Source organism: Musa acuminata, chromosome BXJ3-9 (assembly GCF_036884655.1).
Source record: "Musa acuminata AAA Group cultivar baxijiao chromosome BXJ3-9, Cavendish_Baxijiao_AAA, whole genome shotgun sequence".
NCBI classification, from domain to species: Eukaryota; Viridiplantae; Streptophyta; class Magnoliopsida; order Zingiberales; family Musaceae; genus Musa; species Musa acuminata.
Window position 1 is genome coordinate 45,502,850 of NC_088357.1, and position 22,115 is coordinate 45,524,964.

At 39.6% G+C, this 22,115-nt stretch overlaps 1 protein-coding gene, 1 long non-coding RNA gene and 1 pseudogene across 6 annotated transcripts; all 3 read right to left on the minus strand.

Moving 5' to 3' along the window:
* Positions 1 to 557: 557 nt before the first annotated feature.
* Positions 558 to 11,871, minus strand: LOC103999040 (casein kinase 1-like protein HD16). 5 transcript variants are annotated; one of them, XM_009420677.3, is made up of 17 exons: positions 11,578 to 11,871; positions 10,200 to 10,699; positions 8,931 to 9,056; positions 8,771 to 8,844; positions 8,612 to 8,681; positions 8,467 to 8,522; positions 8,321 to 8,392; positions 8,117 to 8,211; positions 7,886 to 7,952; positions 7,692 to 7,821; positions 7,378 to 7,596; positions 7,130 to 7,260; positions 5,279 to 5,453; positions 5,097 to 5,187; positions 2,222 to 2,379; positions 1,519 to 1,707; positions 558 to 911 (listed from the first exon to the last, which is right to left on the minus strand). In XM_009420677.3, the coding sequence occupies exons 2-17, from the start codon at positions 10,635 to 10,637 to the stop codon at positions 852 to 854; spliced, it is 2,151 nt and encodes a 716-aa protein (XP_009418952.1). In that variant the 5' UTR covers positions 10,638 to 10,699; positions 11,578 to 11,871; the 3' UTR covers positions 558 to 851. The 5 variants fall into 5 exon arrangements, with proteins under 5 accessions (XP_009418952.1, XP_009418951.1, XP_009418950.2 ...); XM_009420676.3 differs by having other exon boundaries at positions 11,539 to 11,871; XM_009420675.3 differs by having other exon boundaries at positions 11,414 to 11,871.
* A 1,722-nt stretch (positions 11,872 to 13,593) lies between these two features.
* On the minus strand, positions 13,594 to 16,374 carry LOC135648713 (uncharacterized). Its single transcript, XR_010501046.1, has 3 exons — positions 16,128 to 16,374; positions 13,877 to 15,298; positions 13,594 to 13,709 (listed from the first exon to the last, which is right to left on the minus strand). It is a non-coding gene; the product is annotated as an uncharacterized LOC135648713 (long non-coding RNA).
* A 270-nt stretch (positions 16,375 to 16,644) lies between these two features.
* On the minus strand, positions 16,645 to 18,030 carry LOC135649104 (short-chain type dehydrogenase/reductase-like; annotated as a pseudogene).
* Between the last annotated feature and the right edge of the window lie 4,085 nt (positions 18,031 to 22,115).

Here is a 22,115-nt window from a genome sequence, read left to right on the forward strand (position 1 = left end):
CATGGCTGCTTCAACCTGATAGTACAATTTGGTCATGTGGACAAATTGGTGTTGTATTCGACCGAGATGAAATAGGAAGAAGACTAATATAGTTTGTTTTTTCCATCAATAGCCAGATTTAGATGCCTATTGATTGGAATTGTAATTGATGCAAATGAAAAGAAAACAGACACTTTACTAATCCTTTATGTCAATTGGCTGCGAATTTTTGGTCTCACTCATAAATATCACTTCCGCTAATGCCAGATTAGGATATTTATTGATTGACTTTGGGAACAGTATGGGTGGAAAAATCAAGTGCTAGATTTGGGTGAGAGGCCAAAAAGCATGAAAGGTACCACCCATATTGAGGATTCGAATCATTGAGTTCTACAACAGAGAGGATGATTCATACACGACTGGGCAAGCATAAACAAGAAGAGCTTGAACTCAAATAATGTTTGTTTAGTGGAATACAATCATCAATAGAGCTTATCGATTAAACCCTAACTTAACTTTACATGACACATTGAATAAACAACAAGTATTATCTGGATTAACTCTCATTCTTAAGAAGCTAAGAAACAAATAGGTTTTCGTTTCATTTTTCATGAGGAAAAGAACCACAGATACTGAAAGCCTGATCTTAGCTTTCAATTGCCAAAAAGATACATGGAGACAACAGGGAGGTATATGGATCATAGAGTATGGGAAGCACAAAATATATGACAGGAGTCAAAAAGTAATCCAATTCATAGCAACTCAAACTGCAACAAAACTTACATATGTGATGGCATATTCACGAACACTTTCCAACATCTGAATGACTTCAACATCTTTTTATCTTCACAAATATGTAATCGGCTCAAGTATCAGCACACTGTCCGACCGTAGCAAATCGAAGCAATGTACAGATTCTTTGCCCATTTGTCCTGCAAAATAGAATTATCTTCAGCACATCTCAAAATATTTTACAATAGTGTGTCCTTTGAGTGACAAAGGGGGTGAAATACTGTAGATTCAAGCACTGTTTGTTAGTTTTGGCGTTCTATATTTGCTATTTTCCTTAGTGATGTATCGTATTTATTATATTATACTCAAAAGGGATTGGTATAGTTAGAACCCCGATATTTACCATGATAAAAATGGCTGACTATAAAATGCAGATTGCACTATTAAGCATAATAATTACATAGTATCTTAGCAAGAACAGAATATAAGGGATCACGAACCAAAAGCATGGAGTTTGGAATAGAAAGAAAAGATTGTATGAGATTGCTTTTCAAGAGCATGAAGTTTTCACGAGATGAAAAGCAAGGATGAAATGTGCCAGAATTCAGGTACACCTTAAGAGTTCATTTAAAAGGAATAGAGCACTAATCAGCACTATATTACAGAGATGCATGACAAATAAGGCCGACAACTAAGCATCCCTTTATACACCAAAGACGACCAGGCCATCTGAAAAACAAACATGTTTATAAAGCCTAGAGTAAGATTTGCAATTCTAACTGGCGATAATTCATGACATGAGTTTACCTTTACATGGTTGCTCGGGAATGTAGAGGTTCGAAGAGTTTCCTGTGTCTCATCCATCAATTTTCTCTTTGGTACGCTCAAAATAAAAGCAGCTTGATCAGGAGTGGCCGCAGTGGAAGTTATTCTATAACCACTCTCCCATCTTCGGTGGATTCCTTCGCTTGGATAAAGAAAGTCTAACTCTACAACCTGCATTCCAAAAAATAAACCACACAATGACTTAGCATAAAAAACTACCTGATCAGGCTGCAAATACCAAGATGCTAGATAATTTATTTACCCAACAACATAATTGCTGCAGTCCATCGTGACAGGCTCACTAGCTTAGAAATTTGAATGCAACAAATCCTTAAATGACATGGCCCAAAATGCTTTTAGTCTAAAGTTTCTAGTACAAAGTCCACCAAACATTATCTACCAACCAAACCCGCTATACATTTCCAACATGGGATTAATTAGGAAATTAGAATAATCTTATCAAAACATATACCAAGAATAAAGTATATAATCTGCTAATAAAGTATATGCGTTAATAGATTGGAAGGCATTAAATAATTGGTATATTTTACATCTCACTCCTCTTAAGAAGAACAAGACATTTCTTTCAATGAACATGACAACTAAATGATGCTTTAACATGTAGGAGCCCCAATTTGGCAAATGAGCCATCTTATCTTTCAAGAAAGTAGCAAATATATCATACCTGGTCAGAATAGCCAGAGTTCCTTGACATGACTATCCCCCAGCGGCTGCCAGCAGTAGTCATGGATGTAACATGAAAACCTTCTTTCCACTTTTTATTGATCCACTTAAAAGGAAATGATTCACTAACTTTATAGGATTGCTGCGTGTAAGGGGTTCCTGCAGATAACAGTGCAGATCTAGATACTAAACAAGAAACTCAAATTTATGTGAAAAACACTTCCCAGAAAATCATCAATAGACCCTTGCTTCTCATCTGTTTCAAATTCTTTGTGCTCTTTTTTTCGGTAGAAAGATGAAAGTCTAGGTTTGGCAAATTAAATTGGAAGTACAAGTGTTTGCATACGAACTGGTAAACGCATATTGCATGATGTGTTGTGACTTATCAAATCTTAAAATATGTCTTTTTGCAAGAGCCCCTTGATGCTCTTCACCATCTTCAATTGATGAAGATTGTGCTCTTAGCATCAGGATCACTAACATGAAACAAGCTTTTACGTAATGAAAGCATATGATGCAGAGGCCATTTAAAAAATTAACAAAACAAAATGAATAAATAAAATATGATATTAATTGTCAGCTTCACTTTTTTATTTCCTTTGATGTCTGAGAATTCCTATATTTTATAAATAGGATTAGCTTATTTTCTTTTTCTTTCGCTATGCTCAAGATGTATGGAATTAATGAAGATCAACAAAAGAATCTCCTGGTATAATTCCATTATCCATGCAGGAGAGGTTTGGAAGTATGAAATCTTCATCCCGAGGAATGATTCGTTAAACCAGAGTTTGCATGGTATTTATGCCCCTCTATTTCCTCTCAAAATCATCTAATATCTTCTCTTTTTTCCTTTTCACAATTATCAAATTCTTGGAAAGAACATTTTCTTTTCTCCCAGAGCTCCTCCATGCTTCTGTCGTATATTATCATTCCAAAATAAAGGGGCCTTACAATAATTTTTGGTAGCTGACCATTAAAGTTTCAGCTAATTTTCTATAGAAATTCCATTGTTTGGATCAGAAATAGCCAATCCAAGACAGAGCACTGTAAGATCAGTATGTAATAGACAATCAGCCAGACAAATGGCAAAATGATAGTTTTTGGTTAAGAGGATAACAAGCATGAAAGACTGCAGCCTAACAAGACACTACAAATTTACTAAACTTCAACCAATCCATCGATCATCATCAACCTAAATATGGGAATAGTCATTGAAATGAAAATAATACATAATCATTTTTTTTCTACCACCAAAATCTTTCTTTTGTCAATCCTTTTTTGCGTCTTTCCCTTAGTGAATAATCGTGGATTTAACATGTAATGACCCATCATAGTTGCATTATGTGACCTACAATTTAACTGTAGGATTTCAAAACTTGCCATAAGTATCAGCATTTTTCAACTTCCAATTTTACAATCCAGTTGTATCACCAGTTACCCAATTTCCAATTCATTTTCTCTGTTAAATAATTTCCTCTTCCACTGGAGAAGCAGAAGCAATAAAGCATTTCCCATCCCCAGTGAACTTCCTACTTATACAGCAATTCATCAACTGTTTCAACAATCTGTTCTGCCTCTACCATCTCCCAACAATATTACGGGAGATACATTTTAAAATTTGTCATGCTGTGCAAAACTAGTAAGTCAGACAAGATATCTACTTGCAAGAAATTGATTACTGATATAAACTGTTTATGATAGTTGTGTTCTTTTACTTGGCGATTTAGCAAACTGTGATATGTAAACAGTCCTCAATACAGTTGTTGGCGCTTTAGTAGTTTTTCTGTACAATTTGTCCATAACCTATAATACATTCTTGTTAACAGTTTTAGGAGTTTGTTAATTTGAACATTCTGCAAGAGTTGTTGTTCAAAAGCTGGTAATATATTCTTGCTCATAATGGCTTTAGTCCACAAGTTTTTTTATTTCTTTCTAGACTTTGTTACTTAACATCAGACAGGAAGAAGGATCAGGTGTAAGTCAGATGCAAACGATTCTGTTTATTAATCACATTAAATGAGATGGATTGTTTCACTTGACAAATAAACAGGTTGGACTAAGATCTGCATTTTTAACATGTTTATTAAATGGGGCATGTTTCGGTTGTCTTTTTTGTAGCACATACTACATACTATATACAACTTGACCCAACCTAAACCATTAACATTCCTAGTTGTAAATAAGGATTCTATAAAAAAAAAAATTGAGGAAAGACAGGCATGTGTAAGTTTAATTTCAGTTACATCTTATTTCAATTTAGTTGGAAACTAGTTCAAGTTTTATTAAGTTCTAGTCAATGTATTTTTTTTTTAGTATGAGTTGAATTTTGTCACACTTTCTACTTATGTGGAGCATTTCCAAGATTGGTATCATTTTATTTTATAAATGCCCAACTATTATGGGTATAATTTGAATTAAACTTATTTAGTCCATAGTAATCGAGTTTTCATTGTTCTAGATCACTTTACCAAATGAGATTTAGGTTAACTCTGAATAAATATAAAGAGAATATTGTCTTATAAATATCCTATTCTAAGAATATCATTTGAATTTTAGAAAGTTTGTTATGTCAATCAATAAGAGGGACACATTGCCAGAGACAAATTGATCAATTTTGAAGTGTAGATTTACTAGCCAACTGAGTCAATTGATTGAACCAGATAATTCGATAGAAATATATCACAATATGGATATAGCATATTTGTACTTTTATCATTAAATTTGTTGCATGTATTATCACAAGCATCTGTAAAGAAAAAGAAGCTCAAGCAATATTACTGCAAGAAATGGAAAGAATATAAAAATTAGGTGTTTGCAGAACAATAAGAAATTTGCAATCTGAAAGGTACTTTTATACAGTAACATTCTGCACAAACCTTTAGACATTACAACTAATGAACTCCCATTTGTGGCACCAGCTACTGCACTTATGTAATAATTCTTCTCCCACTGCTCCATAATCCAATCCTAAACAAAACAAGATAGACTAGAGTCATTGTGCCAAAACCTATAAATTAACACCTCTAAGAGGGAACTTGCACATTTGTTTTTGAAATACCTTATGCAAGAACATTGGTGATAATTCATAAACCTGGGAACTGAAACCTGTTCCTGCATCCATAATAAGGGCCCAGAGATTTGCTGAAGATGCCACACAACTGATATATAAACCATCTTCCATTCCTTTTACTATATGTTGTTGAAGTCTTGCATCCGCTACATTATAGTGGTATCTAAGAGAAGATTCATTATTTGCTGATTAAAATGTATAATTATATGATAAATTTGGAAGTACAACACAACAAGATGAAGAAACAAGCAATTAGAAACCACAGTTTCCTCTATCTCAGAGTTGGATAAGGTAGCATGAGCAGGTGCAACATCTGCAGTGGACATACCAGGCCACCACACTGATTAATCTAGTTTAGTGCCACTTCAGAAGGAGCAACTAATCTAATTTTCACAGTGGCAGAATTCTGCTAAGGGCGCCAAGGCCTAAATCTTCTGAGACATGATAGGATGGGTTTACTTCTGCCCAGGAACTTCTTGCAAAACAGATGATGTTTAACAAACATATGATCAGTAAATTAGCATTCGGCCTGCTTGAGTCTAGTGTTTTAAGATCTAGCTGGGACACCTATGTTCACCCATTGACCAGCTGACCTATCAGTTTTTACCAGTTGGGGGAACCTTAAAACCAAAATTATTATAAAATTGTCTGTTTTGAATGTCTTCTTTCTGATCCAGTGGGTCAACTGCTTGATGACCAGTTCACAGGAATAGCTGTTTTGAATGTTTTTTTATAGTGAAAAGCCTAAACTAATCTTCTTAGCCATATTATGGGTTTCGCAGAAATTATGGTCAAGTATTTCTACATAGGTTTCTCAAGTATCAATGCCACCATGACTCATCTATGAAACATGCCCCAAAAATTATTATAAAATTGTTTGTTTTGACTGTCTTCTCTCCGAACCAGTGCGTCAACTGCTTGATGACCAGTTCATGGGAATAGCTGTTTTGAATGTTTTTTTATAGTGAAAAGCCTAAACTAATCTTCTTAGCCATATTACGGGTTTCACAGAAATTATGGTCAAGTATTTCTACATAGGTTTCTTAAGTATTAATGCCACCATGAGTCATCTATGAAACATGCCCCAAACCTGTGCATTCCATTATTTCTCTATAAATTTATCAGTTCCAGCCATCTTCCTCTCTTACTGTCTTTCTCCCATTCTCAGCCTCTCCACTTTTTTTCTTGCAGGTACCATCTATCCCTCTATTTCACATCCGCAACAACCTCTCTGTTATCTCTCACGTGCCTGCTCTCTCTCCTGGCTTGCAAATTCCATGGCCAAGAGTCGACCTATTTGAATCGTTGAACGAATATCGACCATAAAAAAGGGGGCTGGCTCAGGTTGAATTTAAACAATGTGACATGACCAGCTGAAAACTTAATAAACACAAGTTGTCATCTTAGAACTAAGAATTCCCATGTGTCAATTGACATGTAGCAAAACATTGCTCTCCAATTTGAAGTGTTTCAATTAATAGGTAGATTAAAGGATTACCAACTCCGGATTCATAATATTGTCAATTGAAACTTAAATTAATGATGCAAGAACAAAAAGCCTTCGCCATAGCTTTTCATTGCTTCGTAAGTCTTTATACTTATCCTTAAGGACAGAATTATGATCAGCACATGAAATAATAAAACATTAGTTATCACTTTAACTCATTATAGAAAGTGAATTTAATGGATAAATGGTTCACTTAAATTTAAAGGAACTAGTCTGAAACCATGTTCACAAAAAAATAAATAAATAAAATGCTATTTCAAGGTAAATCAAGACCCCAGTAACATAGTAGGAAGGAAATAGTACAAAAACAAAAACTTCCTTTTTTTGTATACCTCTGTTTCATTGGTCTCCTAGCATTGTAAACTGAAATCCACTGAGTTGCTGGGCTTCCCAGACGGACTTTCTTCTTAGGCTGCTCATCCTCTTCAAGGTTTACAAGCAGTCTACCACGTTTCTGCCCCACCTACATATGTGAATCATGAAACTCAAGAATTAATCAGAGATTCTATAGGGATATCATATTAAGATAACAGCTAATATAATACTGGTCAATAAACAATACAACTGTAGTTCTAGCAACCTTTAGAGCTCCATCAATTCTGATAGGTCTCAGAGAAGTGCATGGTTCAATTAAATCATCAAAAAGTGAAATAAGTTTGGAGTAATTTGGTTCTTCGTCAAATTTCATATTTGTCACAATCTCAAGAAATTGTTTGAATGGAGGCGGACAGAAACAGCATAATATCTCTGGAGAAGTAGCCATTTTCTTCTTACAAACAAGAAAACTCTTGTTATCTCCCTGCAATAGAAATTTATGTAAGAAACAGGGTGTGCTAGACAGGAATATGAAACATGAGGATAAAACCACATTTTACAAGTACATGAGAAAAGTACCTGATAGCCTTGCCAAGGTAACCTTCCTCTGATAATAAATATCAATGTGTAGGCTAACGACTCCAGATCATCCCTCCTGCTACCTGTACGTCCTAAATGAGCATGCACGCTTGCGTATCTAATTGTTCCCCTGCAAAAGAAAGCTACTCAGTGCAATAATCATCATAGACACAGACATTTACGTGTGTACACACCTAAAGATATCTGGTCTTTGATCATATTCAACGTGTTGGCCAGATGATGCTTCTTTCCATCTAGATGCTGCACCAGTTACACATTAGAGAAGCCATCAAATCTATATATGTATAACAGCAATGCAATAAGCATGTAATTAAGCTGATATCTTCAAAGGAGATGCTTGTTCCTAAAAACTAAGCCACCAATAATTCAGAAGAAAAAAAAAAGGTTTCTGAATGGAGACACACCCAAACCAAGATCAATAAGGAAAAGCTTCTTCTCATCAGCAGATCTAGGCTGTCCTAGTAGAAAGTTCTCTGGCTTAACATCTCCATGCACAAACCTAACCAAGGAATCATTTGAACTTTCAACAGTAAGTAGACAGGCAAAAGTTAAAAGAAAAATCATAGATATATCTTAAGCTAAGATTGGAAAAGCATTAATTCAAGTACCCCTTTGAGTGAAGTTTCTCAAGAATAGCTATAGCCTCCACCGCAATGCAGGCAGCCATATTTGGAGACATCCTGTTTGAAACACGAGTAATTATATGGCATAATCAAGATATCATAGAGCTGACAAAAGACAGCATGTTTCTTACGCTTGGCCTACAGAATTCCAAACGTCCCAAAGACTAGGACCGAGCATATCCATAACCTGACAATTTTCATTTTTTTTTCCAAATCAGCTTTAATAAACTGACAAAACCTCTCGGCTAGTAGTACATGAAAACTATTTTACATTACCAAAATGTAGTAGTCTCCTTGACGACCCTTATAGTGAACCCATGGAATTCCATAACATCCATTAAGAGAACTTGCAACCAGCATCAATTGGTTAGATAAATGACTAGTAAAATTTGAGGTATGAGAAGTACATGAATTATATAAAAAAAGTTTGCTTACTTGTAGACTTGCCACTCATATGGTGGGCCATAGTTGCAACCCTTACTACTTCGATGCTCGAATTTAAGAGCCACCTAAAGGGAGCAGGTATTAATATCTGTTGGGTAAACAATACTGTTCTTTAAATATGATATGCTTGAGCAGAACTTCCAAATTTAACCTCATATGCATCTGGACCTGTTCCTTGTTTTCCGCCAGATACTCTTCGACCAACATAGACCTGACCAAAACCACCTTTACCCAATTTCCTCTCTATCTTATACACAGGTGAGTTACCTACTTGAACCTGTAAAAGATACATGAACAATTAGATCCTACACGATAATAATGGTCATGGAGTGATTACCAGAAGTAAAAGCTTAAAGTGAAAAAACAGTAGAGAGAATATGTCCAAGTGTGATAAAAAGTCCAGTTGCCAATGCATTGTAATTATGTAACATTTCTGTAGCAAACACATTGCTGCTCGTAATTTAAGAGAGTAAAGTATAAGTTCAACATCAGAAAGTAAATCAACTACATTTAGATACTAGTGAGTTCCCATTTTAATATGAAAAATATTAGTCATGCTACTTCATAACATCTTACCTTCTTAAGTAATAAATGAGTCATATAGTGCATTTGTGGGTGGAAGCATATGCTACACATGTTAATAAATCAAAATATTCAAACTAATATTTTATTAGTTATAAATAAAGAAATAAACAATTTGCTATAGATTATTGATTGGCGAACATGTATTTAAACTATAAAATTATATGATGACATATACACTGATGCTAAAAGATTTTTTAATTGATAAATTAGAATATTTGAGTAGATGCCCTAGTGATGGATGTCATTATTATAGACAATATATCATAATACCAAAATAACAGTAATTGTCACAAAATACAAGCAAGGAATTATAAATTTGCAGCTGCAAAATACCACATATGTGATCACATTTTCATGCTTACACAGGCTGTACATGTGCAATAGATTTCAGATGTACAGTAACACCACATTCTGAAGCCACATAGGTTATGCAAGCAACCATATGACTCGATATGCATATATCACATAGACTGCATTTTGAAAACCTTGAATTGGCATGAACATGCAGAGGTAAGAGGCATGTAATGATTTCACATACACAAAATCAAACCTATCAGAAATGTTCATTACATAATTCCTTCTTTCATTAAGGAGAAGAGTTGGTGCCAGGACCTAGAATGGAACACGAGGGAACTAAGGTAGCATAAGTACTCTGCACCAGGAAAGCTCAAATTCAATAGAGTTGATTGTTATGGAAGGTAGAATTATTTTCAACATCTCAAAAAACCCTAGTGCAACAATTACAAGAGAAATAGAAGGTGCCAAACTGTCATGCCAGTCAGCACAAATATGCATCAACCTTTACTTTCATCACCAACAGAAGGAATAGACATACCCGTTCAGGTACCGGAGCTGTAGTAGCTTCACCTTCAGCTACCATCACCTTGTCACCACTTCCACCTTCCATTGCCAGATCTTTGTCAGCAATTCCCTCTGCTGCTTGGTTCAAAAAGAAACCTTCAGCACCAACAACAACAGCTCCTCCCGCAGCAGCTCTAGGTAATATCTCGCAAGGCTGATCAGGGTCTAAGTCAATAACCCCAATGCCTCTTCCTCTACCGCCAACTGTTGGTCTAGCTGGTGCTACTGAAGGCCTTTTAGCAGTTGCTGCAGCCCTGGAGCCTCTTCCCCTCCCAGCACCACCACGCCTTCTGTTTGGCGCAGGCAATACTGGATTTTCTGCTTGTCCTATGGGCTGCGATGGGGCTGGAATATCATCAAGTTTCTTTGATCTCAGATGACCTTGCCGTGCTCCACTTCGCTGCTTTGGCATCCTCTTCCCATGCAACTAACACCCACAATAAGTCACTAAGAGTCCCTCTTCAATCTTCTCATCTGAAGAGCAATGGCATGAACACATTAGATTGCATGCGAAATATGAACAGACAAAAATCAGAAAGATAACAACAAGTCTGGTCACAAAGACATGAAAAAGAAAATGGAACAAGAGGCAAAGAAAGAAAACTCGACCAAAGGGAAATAGAGGAAAAACTCAATTCCAAGCTAATATAGCCCAGCTCTCCAGAATCAGATAGCATCATGCCGGCCCGAGCAAAAATAGATCACAAGAATAAAAGGCTTGTAGCGAGAACACATTTTCTCTCTTTGCTATCGATAAGATGATCATGTCATTCATATCTTTTAAACAAATCAATGAAAAACACAGCAGAGCTCTACTAAAGATTTCCACAACAACAGCTATAGAGTCACCTACTGAGAGGAATCGAACGCGACAAAAGAGCAGAGGCATCTATATCATATGATTCACGAATTTTGTAGCGAAAAAATTAATCTTTTCCCTAAAACATCATCGACCACAACAAAAACCGCAATCGCCGCAATCAAAAGCAATCAATCTATTTGGACATAAATCCACCTCTTATATCTTCCCTGTTCGATATCCAATCGAAAAGCTGATCTTGCTCTCATAAAAGGCATCCATCGATAAAACGAAACGACGAAGCGGCAAAAAGAAAACGATCCGCTTTCCACCTTATCTTCAATCAAATCCGTTGGCACATCCAAATAAAAACACGATCAAAATGGAACCTTTCCGAAGCAACCCGACTCCCGCCGACACACGACGGATCATCCACTCCAATAACACGATCCAGAACCATCATCGGAAGGCGAAACCCGTTACACAAAAAAATTCAAGAACCCGGAAGATCGACCCAGAATGCGGCGGAGGAAACACGATCGGGGACCGGAACCAGAAAGATCGGCTCCTTCACGATCGAAAGCTCGTCACGGGTGACCCGATCGCGCGGAAATCTCCGGGGGGCCGGCGGCGGCGGGGGGGCCTGCGTCACGGGTGCGGCGCAGCTCGGTGGGTACGACGGAGGGGATTGGGAGAGCTAGGGTTCCCTCGGGAATCGGGGGAAGACAAGGGGGCTGTTGTTGCGAAGGAGGACGAGGAGCTGTGTGCGCTCTGAGGCTTCCTCTCTATCTCTCTCTCTCTCTCTCTCTCTCTCTCTCTCTCTTTGCGCTGTCCGAAATCTTATGGTGTGTACACAATTCATGCATGCACAGAGAGGAGGTCGGTATAATACAAAATAAGTGGCCCCTTTTGGGGATAATATGATTTTGACTTATTTCTCCCCTAATCTATGAAAGTGGGGGATTTAATTATTGATTTATAAATGTCATGGATAGGATTAAAATGAATTTTATTATATATTAGTCCTGACCTATTTTGACTTATAGAAGATTTATGAGACTTAAAGGTATATGATCAGTTTCCACTTATACTTTCAATAAAAACAATTTATATGATTTTTGCATATTTCATAATTGAATTATCACAACAATAACAAATCATAACATCTCAACTATTTATCATAAATAAGTAGTTTTATTTTTATTTTAATTTTTATTATTCAATGTTTTTTTGGTAAATCTTTATTCATAACTTCTTATGCCACTAATAATAATTATCTTACCTTTTCTAATTATGATATCTATATATGGTATAGATTCGTATTATCTTAAATGATTTCATTAGAGCTACGATTAATTGTTCATGAATAAAAATATTTTTTTAATTTTTATATATTTATTTTAAATTTTAATTATATATATATATTTGGTAGATTCTCAACTTCAATATAATATACATATTTGGAGTAAAAAAAATAAAAATTTCTTTTCTGTTCTTGTGATCAATAGGGCAAAAGGACATAAATGGATAGAAGATTGTTAAATTTCCATTTTGTTAGCTAGGTTTAAAAAAGTTCTACATTTTAGTAAATATGCTTCTTCTTTTTTCTCTCTCTTAAACATTAGACATGAAAAGCCACATTTCTTTCTCCTCAACTTTTATGTTAAGGACAAGTATTAAATTCCACATAGATCATGAATGAAGAGTGTGACCCATACAAAGTGTAACATATGTGCATGTGGCATGAAATATCTTCTCACTAGACTATTAGGATGATAAATCTTGATCAGTATAAGAAGATGACCCTAAATAGAGTGCAACATATGTGTATGTGTTGACCAATTGGAAGTTGGTCAACACACAGGAAACTTGGTTCATATTTCTCCATGAAATTATAGAGTGCATGAGTCCCTGAGAAACATGTTCTTCATGGAAATTTTGCATCTTTGAGATTGATCACAATGGTTACAATAAAATTTCTGCACCCTCATTAGTTAGCAAAGTGATAAGAAGAAATAAATAAGACAGAGAATTAAACAATATTTTCCCATCAATAATTAGAATAATATTTTAATCATTTGAGATCATCTACATGAGATCTTTTGTCACAATTGAACCTCATAAGAAGTAATACTCTCAATTAAATTAAAAATATACAAGTCTTTATCTATAATTTTTAGTAAAATCTTTTAAGATCTCACTTCCATAAATATATTTTTTTTTATCACATATTCATATTATTTTAAATATTTTTTCTCATTTTATCTTCAAGACTACGCTACATTTAATTGTTTATGCTTTAATCGTCTAATACTTAGGTTCATAAAGCATTACTTGTCTTATAAAATTTTGATCATACATTAATTGAAAAAAAAAATCCTAGCCAGCTACAAGTTTCTTATGATATCTGCATACAAGAAAACAACCAAGAAGGAAGCAAAATATAATAGATCATCTTAACAAGTTTTCTAAAGACTACAATCCAATACCAATAATGATGCAACAATGATGAAATACATTAGAGACATTTTAAGGCTAATTTACGTCAAACTAAGTGCTGCACAAGCAGTAGATCAAAAGCAAGAAAACTGTAGGTCATATATAACCGATAAAGGATGATGTGCCATTTAATATTTACATATGTTGTAGTTGAAAATTCCATTCCAGGCAGCAGCTATGAATCATCTGCTAGGAAAGTTTCAAGTGAGAAGTTTCTCAGTGCATTCCAATGTATTAAAACAACAAAATGTCACAAGGCAAGGTTGCATCAAATCACAAGTCTTTTCCCTTTGCTTTTTGATTGAGCATATAGAAACTAAACGGAACCTTTTCAATGCAACGAACTACCATACCATTGCTGGTTCTTTCTGATTTCTGTATGGACTGGTATATTCTCAAATGCAGCATGTGCCTCATCTTGAACCTGAATTGGATTGAAGATGATGAATAAAAGAGAGATATGTATGACTCATGTATTTGAAATTGCTTTAAGAACATTACCTTTGCCCCAGTGAGAACAATTTTTCCATAAGCAAAAATGAAAAGTACCATCTTTGAATTTTTTCATACGCAATATCAAACCAGGAAAAATCGCTGGTTTGTACACAAAAGCAGCTGTTTTAGGTTCCAGATGGGTATGTATAATTTCAGCAAGAAAAACTTCCAGAACTTTGATGCTTCATTAGATTGAAGCATATATAACAAAGTTACTCTAATGAAATATAATCTCTGTGACTAACATAAGAAATTGAGCATGAGCATAGAGTCACTGATAAGCCAATGTGGTTCTCTAGGCTCAAAATGGAAATAGTGTAATAGAATATTAACCACTAAACAATTTGCTTAAGAATTAAAATGGAATAATGGAAAAACAAGACATCATGAGGAGATACATAAGTAAATTGTTCTCAAGCACATAGAAGATCAATAAACTTGCACTGCAGAAAACACCATGAGAAGAGGCAGGGCCCTCACATGAACTAAGAATATTCTGGATCTTAAAATCCTATTCATTGAAATACAAATTAGACAGAAAAAGTAGACAAGTTAAAGAAATAATTTAGGGAAGAGACATGAGGATAGGAAGCACCAAGAACCTAGATTATATGACTAGATACCTTAAAGGTAGCTGGGAAACCAAGCTTCTGGATTATACTAGTGAGCTTCTAATAACCACAGTGCATGCTGTCAAACTTTACTCAATGGGCGTTGCACAAATGGCTAAAACTATATAAAAATTAAGTGAAAACATATGTGTCATGTTTTAAGAATGGACTACTCTTCAAACTTCTTACATTCCTTCCGTGCTGCAAGTTTTATTTGTTGATTGCTCTTTGCTCCAGCACAACCCTGACAAAAGATCAACAAGTTCGGTGTAATTCTCATCATGGATGACAAGTACCTACAAATTGTCAAAAGTGATTATAAAAGAGAATATATAGACTGCTAACCTGATAATAGTAATACAAATGTGCAGCATCACTTGAGAAATATAAAAAGATTATGGTACTTAATTTACTACGAGAATGATCATGTAACCAAATTTATGTTAAATTAGCATAAAATCAATCTAAATAACACTTCACTCCAGTTTCATTTGGCTACTGCACAACTCAAGTTGTTAGCACTCACCTGTTAACATGGAAGACATGTTCATACCTTTAGAGTTCCATGTCCAACAAGCAAAAATGAGAAAACAAGAACAAAGGCAATTCCACATGATGGCCCCACTTTGGCAAGCCTTGGACAACGGCATTGGATGGATATTATATTTCCTAGCAATTTTCACAAGTAAATTGGTGATTAATAATATTGAACAGAATGCTTTAACGGGTTATCACTTAGAAAATTATCTTACGATTGAAAAGAGTTGCTTGCTTCCCGCAACTGGAAAAAGCAAGAGTTTAAGTGCATCCCATCACCATATATTATTCATCTATATGCACCCACAATGTGTATGTTTGCAATTTTTTTCTTGTTGTTGATGATCAGGTGTCTGTCCCAAAGGAACAGTAATCTTCAACTGCTAGTTTTTTATTTCGTATTCGAACAATGATTAAGAGTCAAGACAACCATAGAAAGAGCAAACTGATTAGACTTAAATCCATGTCCATCCTTATGATAAGCAAATAACATAAGTAGATTCAACCTCATGATCCTATTCGAGACAGATTGTGAAATTACATATCCACACACTATTAAATAATTGCACTAATTAATAGTGTCCAAATTAAATAACTGCACTGGACATATGAGAACACTAATTAAGTAATTGCACACCAACACAATATGGGTTGTCCGAATAATCTTTTATACTGGGAGTTCTCTAAACAATTATTGTAAAATCAAAATGTGCGGTCCAATACATGTAACTCATGATTCCTAATTTTCAAATAGAATAAAAGCAATCTTGCTTCAGCAATCAACTCTACGGTGCAAAATTTTTCCTTTCCAGCAAAAGGTGGAAAAGACAAACTTACTGGATGGAGAGAACAACTCCAGATGAGTTCTACTTTAGTTCAAATCACAAAATTCTTAACGGACTTTTATTTATCTAAGAAAAAGAACAATTTAACCAAACTTCAAAACTTTCCAAAAGGTTACCAAGATTTTAACGATCGAAGGCACAACCCAGCAAGGATCTATCGATCCTCCCAATTATGGCACCAAACCGGGTGCTTCTTCGGCAAAATCTACAGTCCCGAGCTAGCTGAGATGCGAGAAATCGATCCATTGCGGTAGAAACGGAAGAAAAGACGGATGCGCGTAAGAAAGACTTCAAAAACAGGTGTTTTCGTACAGAAGGTATGAGTTTGGGAGACAAGAATTAGGGTTTCAAGTTGGGTGGAGAAAAGAGTCGGGGTTTTTTGCATAAAAGCCATTTCATTTGAGTTAATTATAATTAACCCCCTTACTCATGTCGTGATGACATGACTCATATAAAGGTCGCTTTAAATAATCGACGACGTTAAACAGTCAACCATGTGAGTTCGCTGAAACAAGTCAACCACGTGGCTACATGAAGGCTCCTTAAATAGTCAAACATACAAGTGTAAAAGGTCGACTTTACTGGTCAACAATCACAAAAGTCAACCGCGCAGGTAGTAAGCTGAAACACCTATTCTTCCCAAGACGGCAAACAGCATCAGCGAACACACAATCCGTCAAATGTATCCACCGGCGGCGTCGGTGCAGAAGAACCCCACCACGGCGGCCACCTCCGCTGGCTGCCCCAGCCGTTCGAACGGGCTCGCCTCTGCCGCCCTCTTCACTTCTTCCTTGCTCCTTCCCACGAAAAAGAGGTCAGTGGTGGTCGGCCCCGGCGCGACGCAGTTGTCCGTGATCCCCGTCCACCGCAGCTCCTTCGCCAGTATGCTCGTCATCGCCTCTACTGCCGGTCTTTGACGCCGTGTACGCCCCGAAGCCAGGCCGCAGCGCCCCCACAAGCGACGACGGCACCGCCAGGATCCTCCCGCTTCCCCCGCGCAGCAGAGGAGAGCGCCCCGGGCATTGACGCCGAAGATGACGTCCCAGGCCTCCACGTCCGTGTCGGCGAGAACCGGGTACCTGGTGTAGCCGACGCTGGCGTTGGCGACAAGGATGTGCAGCGGTGTCGAAGAGCGGAGGCGTCGGCGCGGACGGCGACGGCGCTGGGGCGGGGGGAGTTCGGGGAGGCGGAGTTGATCTGGGCGGCGTTGGAGGCGTAGTTAAGGACGAGGGAGGCGAGGCGGAGACCGATGGCGCTGCCGATGCCGCGGGAGGCGCCGGTGACGATGGTCACATGGCCGGCGAGAGGGAGGGAGGCCTCGTCGGAGGTGGACGGGTCGGGGCCATGGCTGGGATCGTTGTGGTCTCGGGAGCTGCCAAACACACTTTCATGGTCGACTGCTCGGAAAGAGTTATTTCCATTGACTAATAACGTCAGCGCGGTCGTCAGCAGCGAGACGGACAATTATGTATGTATGTATGTAAGTTCATGTGCATACATGCGCATACGTATGTATATATAGTATGTATTGTCGGTGAACCTTTATGCCATGGCCATGGAGTTGGCACGGCTCGGTCCGATCTCGGATGTGCAAGGTTGCCCATGCAAAGACTCGGGAAGTAGAAATGCGTGTCGGGTCGAGTTGAACTATGAGTCTTGTTACTTGATTTTTCGTCGTCGTCAGCCCCTGCAAATAGGTCGAGGTTGGAAGAGGGATTTCCTAACTCAATCTCTCCGAAGCTTAAGTCTGCATTAAGTGGAATAAGAGTGAGTTGAATGTCCGAAAAGTCTTCCTCCTAATTAAGGAGGGTTAGCTTTTATAACTGCGAGGATGAATTAGTCGTACGGGGTCAATTAACTGCATTCGGCTTAAGCTTCTGTGTGAGCGCCAACCGACTTGCATGGATCGGTGTCGTGTGGTGCCGCCCCGAGCTTTCCGGGACGACTGTACCATGATGAGATCATTCTTACGGAGGGGGCAGCAAGCGGGTCGGGGCATGGCTTCTTACCTGGGTCCATGTGGGCGATGCCAAAATATGTCATATCATTCTCTCCCCTCCAAAAGAGACGTGCCCCGGGTTCCTCGTGGTAGGGCTTGGGGCATGGCTCGGTACCTTTTGCTAGCCAGGTTGGCTGTCGTGCTGGGCCTGGTGGTTCAGTCGTCGATTAATCGGGAGCTTCTATTCGGGAGATGAATTGGTCGAGCGACATAACTCAGGGATTAGGCTGGCCGAGCAACCCTACTCAAGCGCTAGACTGGTCGAGCTATATTGCTTGGGCACAAGACTAGCCGAGATATGGCTCGGACATTGGACTGGCCGCGAGGGGTGGCTCGGGCATTGAATTGGCTGTGAGGCATGGTTCGGGCATTGGACTGGCTGCGAGGCGTGGCTCGGGCATTTGATTGGCCACGAGGTGTGGGTCGGGTATTAGATTGGCCGAGACGTGACTCGGACATTGGACTGACCTCGAAGCATGGCTCGGGCATTGGACTGGTCGAGACATAACTTAGACATTAGATTGGTCAAGACATAACTTAGGGATAGGGTTGGCTAAGCAACCCTCCTCGGGTGCTGGACTGGTCGAGCTACATTGCTTGGGCACAAGATTAGCCGAGACGTAACTCGAACATTGGATTGGCCGTGAGGGGTGGCTCAGGCATCAAACTGGCTGCGAGGTAAGGCTCGGGCGTTGGATTGGCCGCGAGGTAAGGCTCGGGCATTGGACTGGCCGAGCATGACTCGAACATTGGACTGGTTGCAGGGTGTGGCTCGGGCATTGGACTAGCCATGAGGTATAGCTTTGGCATTTGATTGGCCACGAGGCATTGCTCAGGCATTGGACTGGCCGCGAGGTGAGGCTCAAGCATTGGCCTGGTCGAGCAGCACTACTTGGGCCCATGTTTGGCCGAGCAGCTACTCGGTCATTAAATGAACTGAGCAGCAACTGATTGCACATAGTTGGCTGAGCAACACTGCTCGTGCACTGGGAACTGGACTGGCCAAGCAACGTAGCTCAAGTATTGGCTTAGCCGAGCAACACTACTCTGGCCCATGTTTGGCCGAGCAACTGCTCGGATATTGACTGAACAGAGCAGCGACTTATTGCACATGATTGGTCGAGCCACACCGCTCATGTACTAGGGATTAGATGGCCGAGCAATGTAGCTTGAGCATTGGCTTGGCCGAGCAACACTACTTGGGCCCATGTTTGGCTGAGTAGCTGCTCGGACATTAAATGAATAGAGCAATGACTGATTGTACATGACTAGCCGAGCAACACTACTCAGGCACTGAGGACTGGATTGGCCGAGCAACGTAGCTCAAGCATTGGCTTGGCCGAGTAACACTACTTGGGCCCATGTTTGGCTAAGCAGTTACTTGGACATTGACTGAATTGAGCAGCGACTGATTGCACATGACTGGCCTAGCGACACTGCTCGGGCACTGGGGACTGGACTAGCTGAGCAATATAGCTCAAGTATTGGCTTGGTCGAGCAACACTACTCGAGCCCATGTTTGGCTGAGCAGTTGCTCGAACATTGACTAAACTGAGCAATGACTAATTGCATATGACTAGCCGAGCCACACTGCTCGGGCATTGGAGATTGGATGGCCGAGCAACATAGCTCGAGCATTGGCTTGGTCGAGCAATACTACTTAGACCCATGTTAGCTGAGTAGTTGTTTGGACATTGAATGAACGAAGCAGCGACTAATTGTACATGACTAGTCAAGCAACACTGCTCGGCCACTAGGGACTGGATTGGCTGAGCAACATAGCTCGCGATGGCTTGGCCGACCAACACTACTTGGCCCCATGTTTGGCCGAGCACCTGCTCAGACATTGATTGAACTGAGCAGCGACTAATTACACATGACTGGCCAAGCCACATTGCTCGAGCCTAGATTTATAACTCGAGCAAATGCTCTGCTGAAGTGAGCCACTTTTTTTTTTTTTTACTTTTTTGATCTTCATACCCTGAGCTCATCTATTTTCGACCTTGCCATGGCGGGCCTTCTTTCTCGATCTGCTCACATAGGTAGCTCCTAGCGAGGCCTCTTATGTGACTCTTCGCTCTTTCTTGTCACCAGTGCCTTAGCAGCAACATATTGGTTGGCTCGTTGGAGCATCTCGAGAATGGTCGTCGGTGGTCTCTCGACTAGTGATCAAAAGAAACTTGAAGGTCGTTGGCCCGTCAAGAACACCTACATATCTAAAGAGGTGTGGGCATTTGGAACCCCTCGGATCTCGGTAGCAAAGCGGGTGACGAAGAGGGAGAGGGATTCATCCTCCTTTTGCCTTAGCCCGAGGAGCATGGTCGCGGATGGTTTAGGTCACGCACTGGCTAAGAAGTGAAGCTCGAGTTCCTTTGCAAGCTGATCAAAAGACGAGACTGAGGACAACCTTAATCAACTATACCATATCCAAGCCAGGCCTCAGAGGGTGGTAGGAAATACTCGACACATCAAGATATCAGAAGCACCGTATAGGACCATCTAGGCCCAAAAGGTGGCAACGTGCTCTGCTGGATCAGAGCCACCATCATAGGCCTCCAGCACTAGGAGGTGAAAGTTGAGGGGGATAGGCTTGTCCTAAATTTCTTGGATAAATGGAGACCCAACCGAGGTACGTTCCCCGAGCTCCTCGGATTTATGAAATTCCCTTTAAACCTTGTCTAGGCATCGATTCACTAGCCGCAATTGGGCCCAAAATGATTTGTTCATGGAGTCAGACGATAGGGTGTTGGCTTCGAGGAAGGTCGAGGCAACGAGTCTGGGCACAGGGATGTTGCGCTTTGTCGTTGGCCTTAGGTGTCTCAATTGCTCCCCGGTTAGGGAGTGGGCATTTGAAGTTTGAGGTGGCTGGTCGACCAGGGTGGCATTGCGAGGTGTAAGGATGAGCGTAGGTTAGATCATGGGCGACAACTGTGGGGGAGAACCATCTGCTAAGATAACTGGGGTATGGGGGGTGTGATGGTCTGCATCATCCCATCTAACGCTTGCACCTAGTGGGTGAGGTTGAGGAACTCCTTGGTTGAGATAGCAGGCTGCCTCATGATGGTCTCAGGAGGCAACATCCTGGGATAATTGAATAGCCGCCAATAGCGGCTCAGGGTTGCAGCCAAGGTATTCCCTTCTAGGCTCGAAGGAAGTGGGAGTTGCCTCCAAACCCGAAGGCCGGGTGAGTCAAGGGTGGCTCTTCTCTAGGGCACTCTCCCGAGTTGCTCGGTTGGGGGCACTTTAGCAACATCGGGCCCTCCTTCTAGCGTCAAAATGTTAGTGAACCTTTACGTCGTGGCCAACGAGTCAGCACGACTTGGTCCAATTCCGGATGTGCAAGGTCATCCACGCGGAGACTCGGGAAGAGGAAATGCACGTCGAGTCGGGTTGAGCTATGAGTCTTATTGTTTGCTTCTTCGTTGCCAGCCCCTGCACACAGGTCGAGGTTGGGAGGATAATTTCTCGACTCGACCCTTCCGAAGCTTAAGTTAGAATTGAGTGAAGTAAGGGTGAGTTGAATGTGCGAAAATTCCTCCCGATTAAATAGGGTTAGCTTTTATACCTCCAAGAATGAATCAGTCATACGGGGTCAATTAATTGCGGTTGGCTCCTCGGATAGTCGGCTTAAGCTTCTATGCAAGCGTCGACCGACCTGCACGGATTGGTGCCGCGCAGTACCGTCCCAAGCTTTATAGGATGGTTGTATTATGATGATGTCATTCGTACAGAGGGGGCGACAAGCGGCTGCCCACCATGTGTGTGTTGCTCGCCATATCGTACTTGAAGTTTCACGTCTGCATTATCGTATCTGTTGCATGGGTCCATGTGGGCGATACCAAAATATGCCCTATCACATATGTGTATAGCCTCTTCTAAAGTTCATAAAATACCAATATGAGACTGAACTATCTTCTCTCTCAAACTCAAAGTAACACTACCTTTTTTAGTTTTAAGTCATAAAAAGTATTTTAATTCTATAAGGCTATCATTTTTGTAAATTTTACCTTTGAGTGGTTGGAAGGAGCATATAACTCAAATCATTTCAAGAACTTTGATCATCACAGCATGATTTAGTGCCATATTTTCAAAGGGAATACTGTTG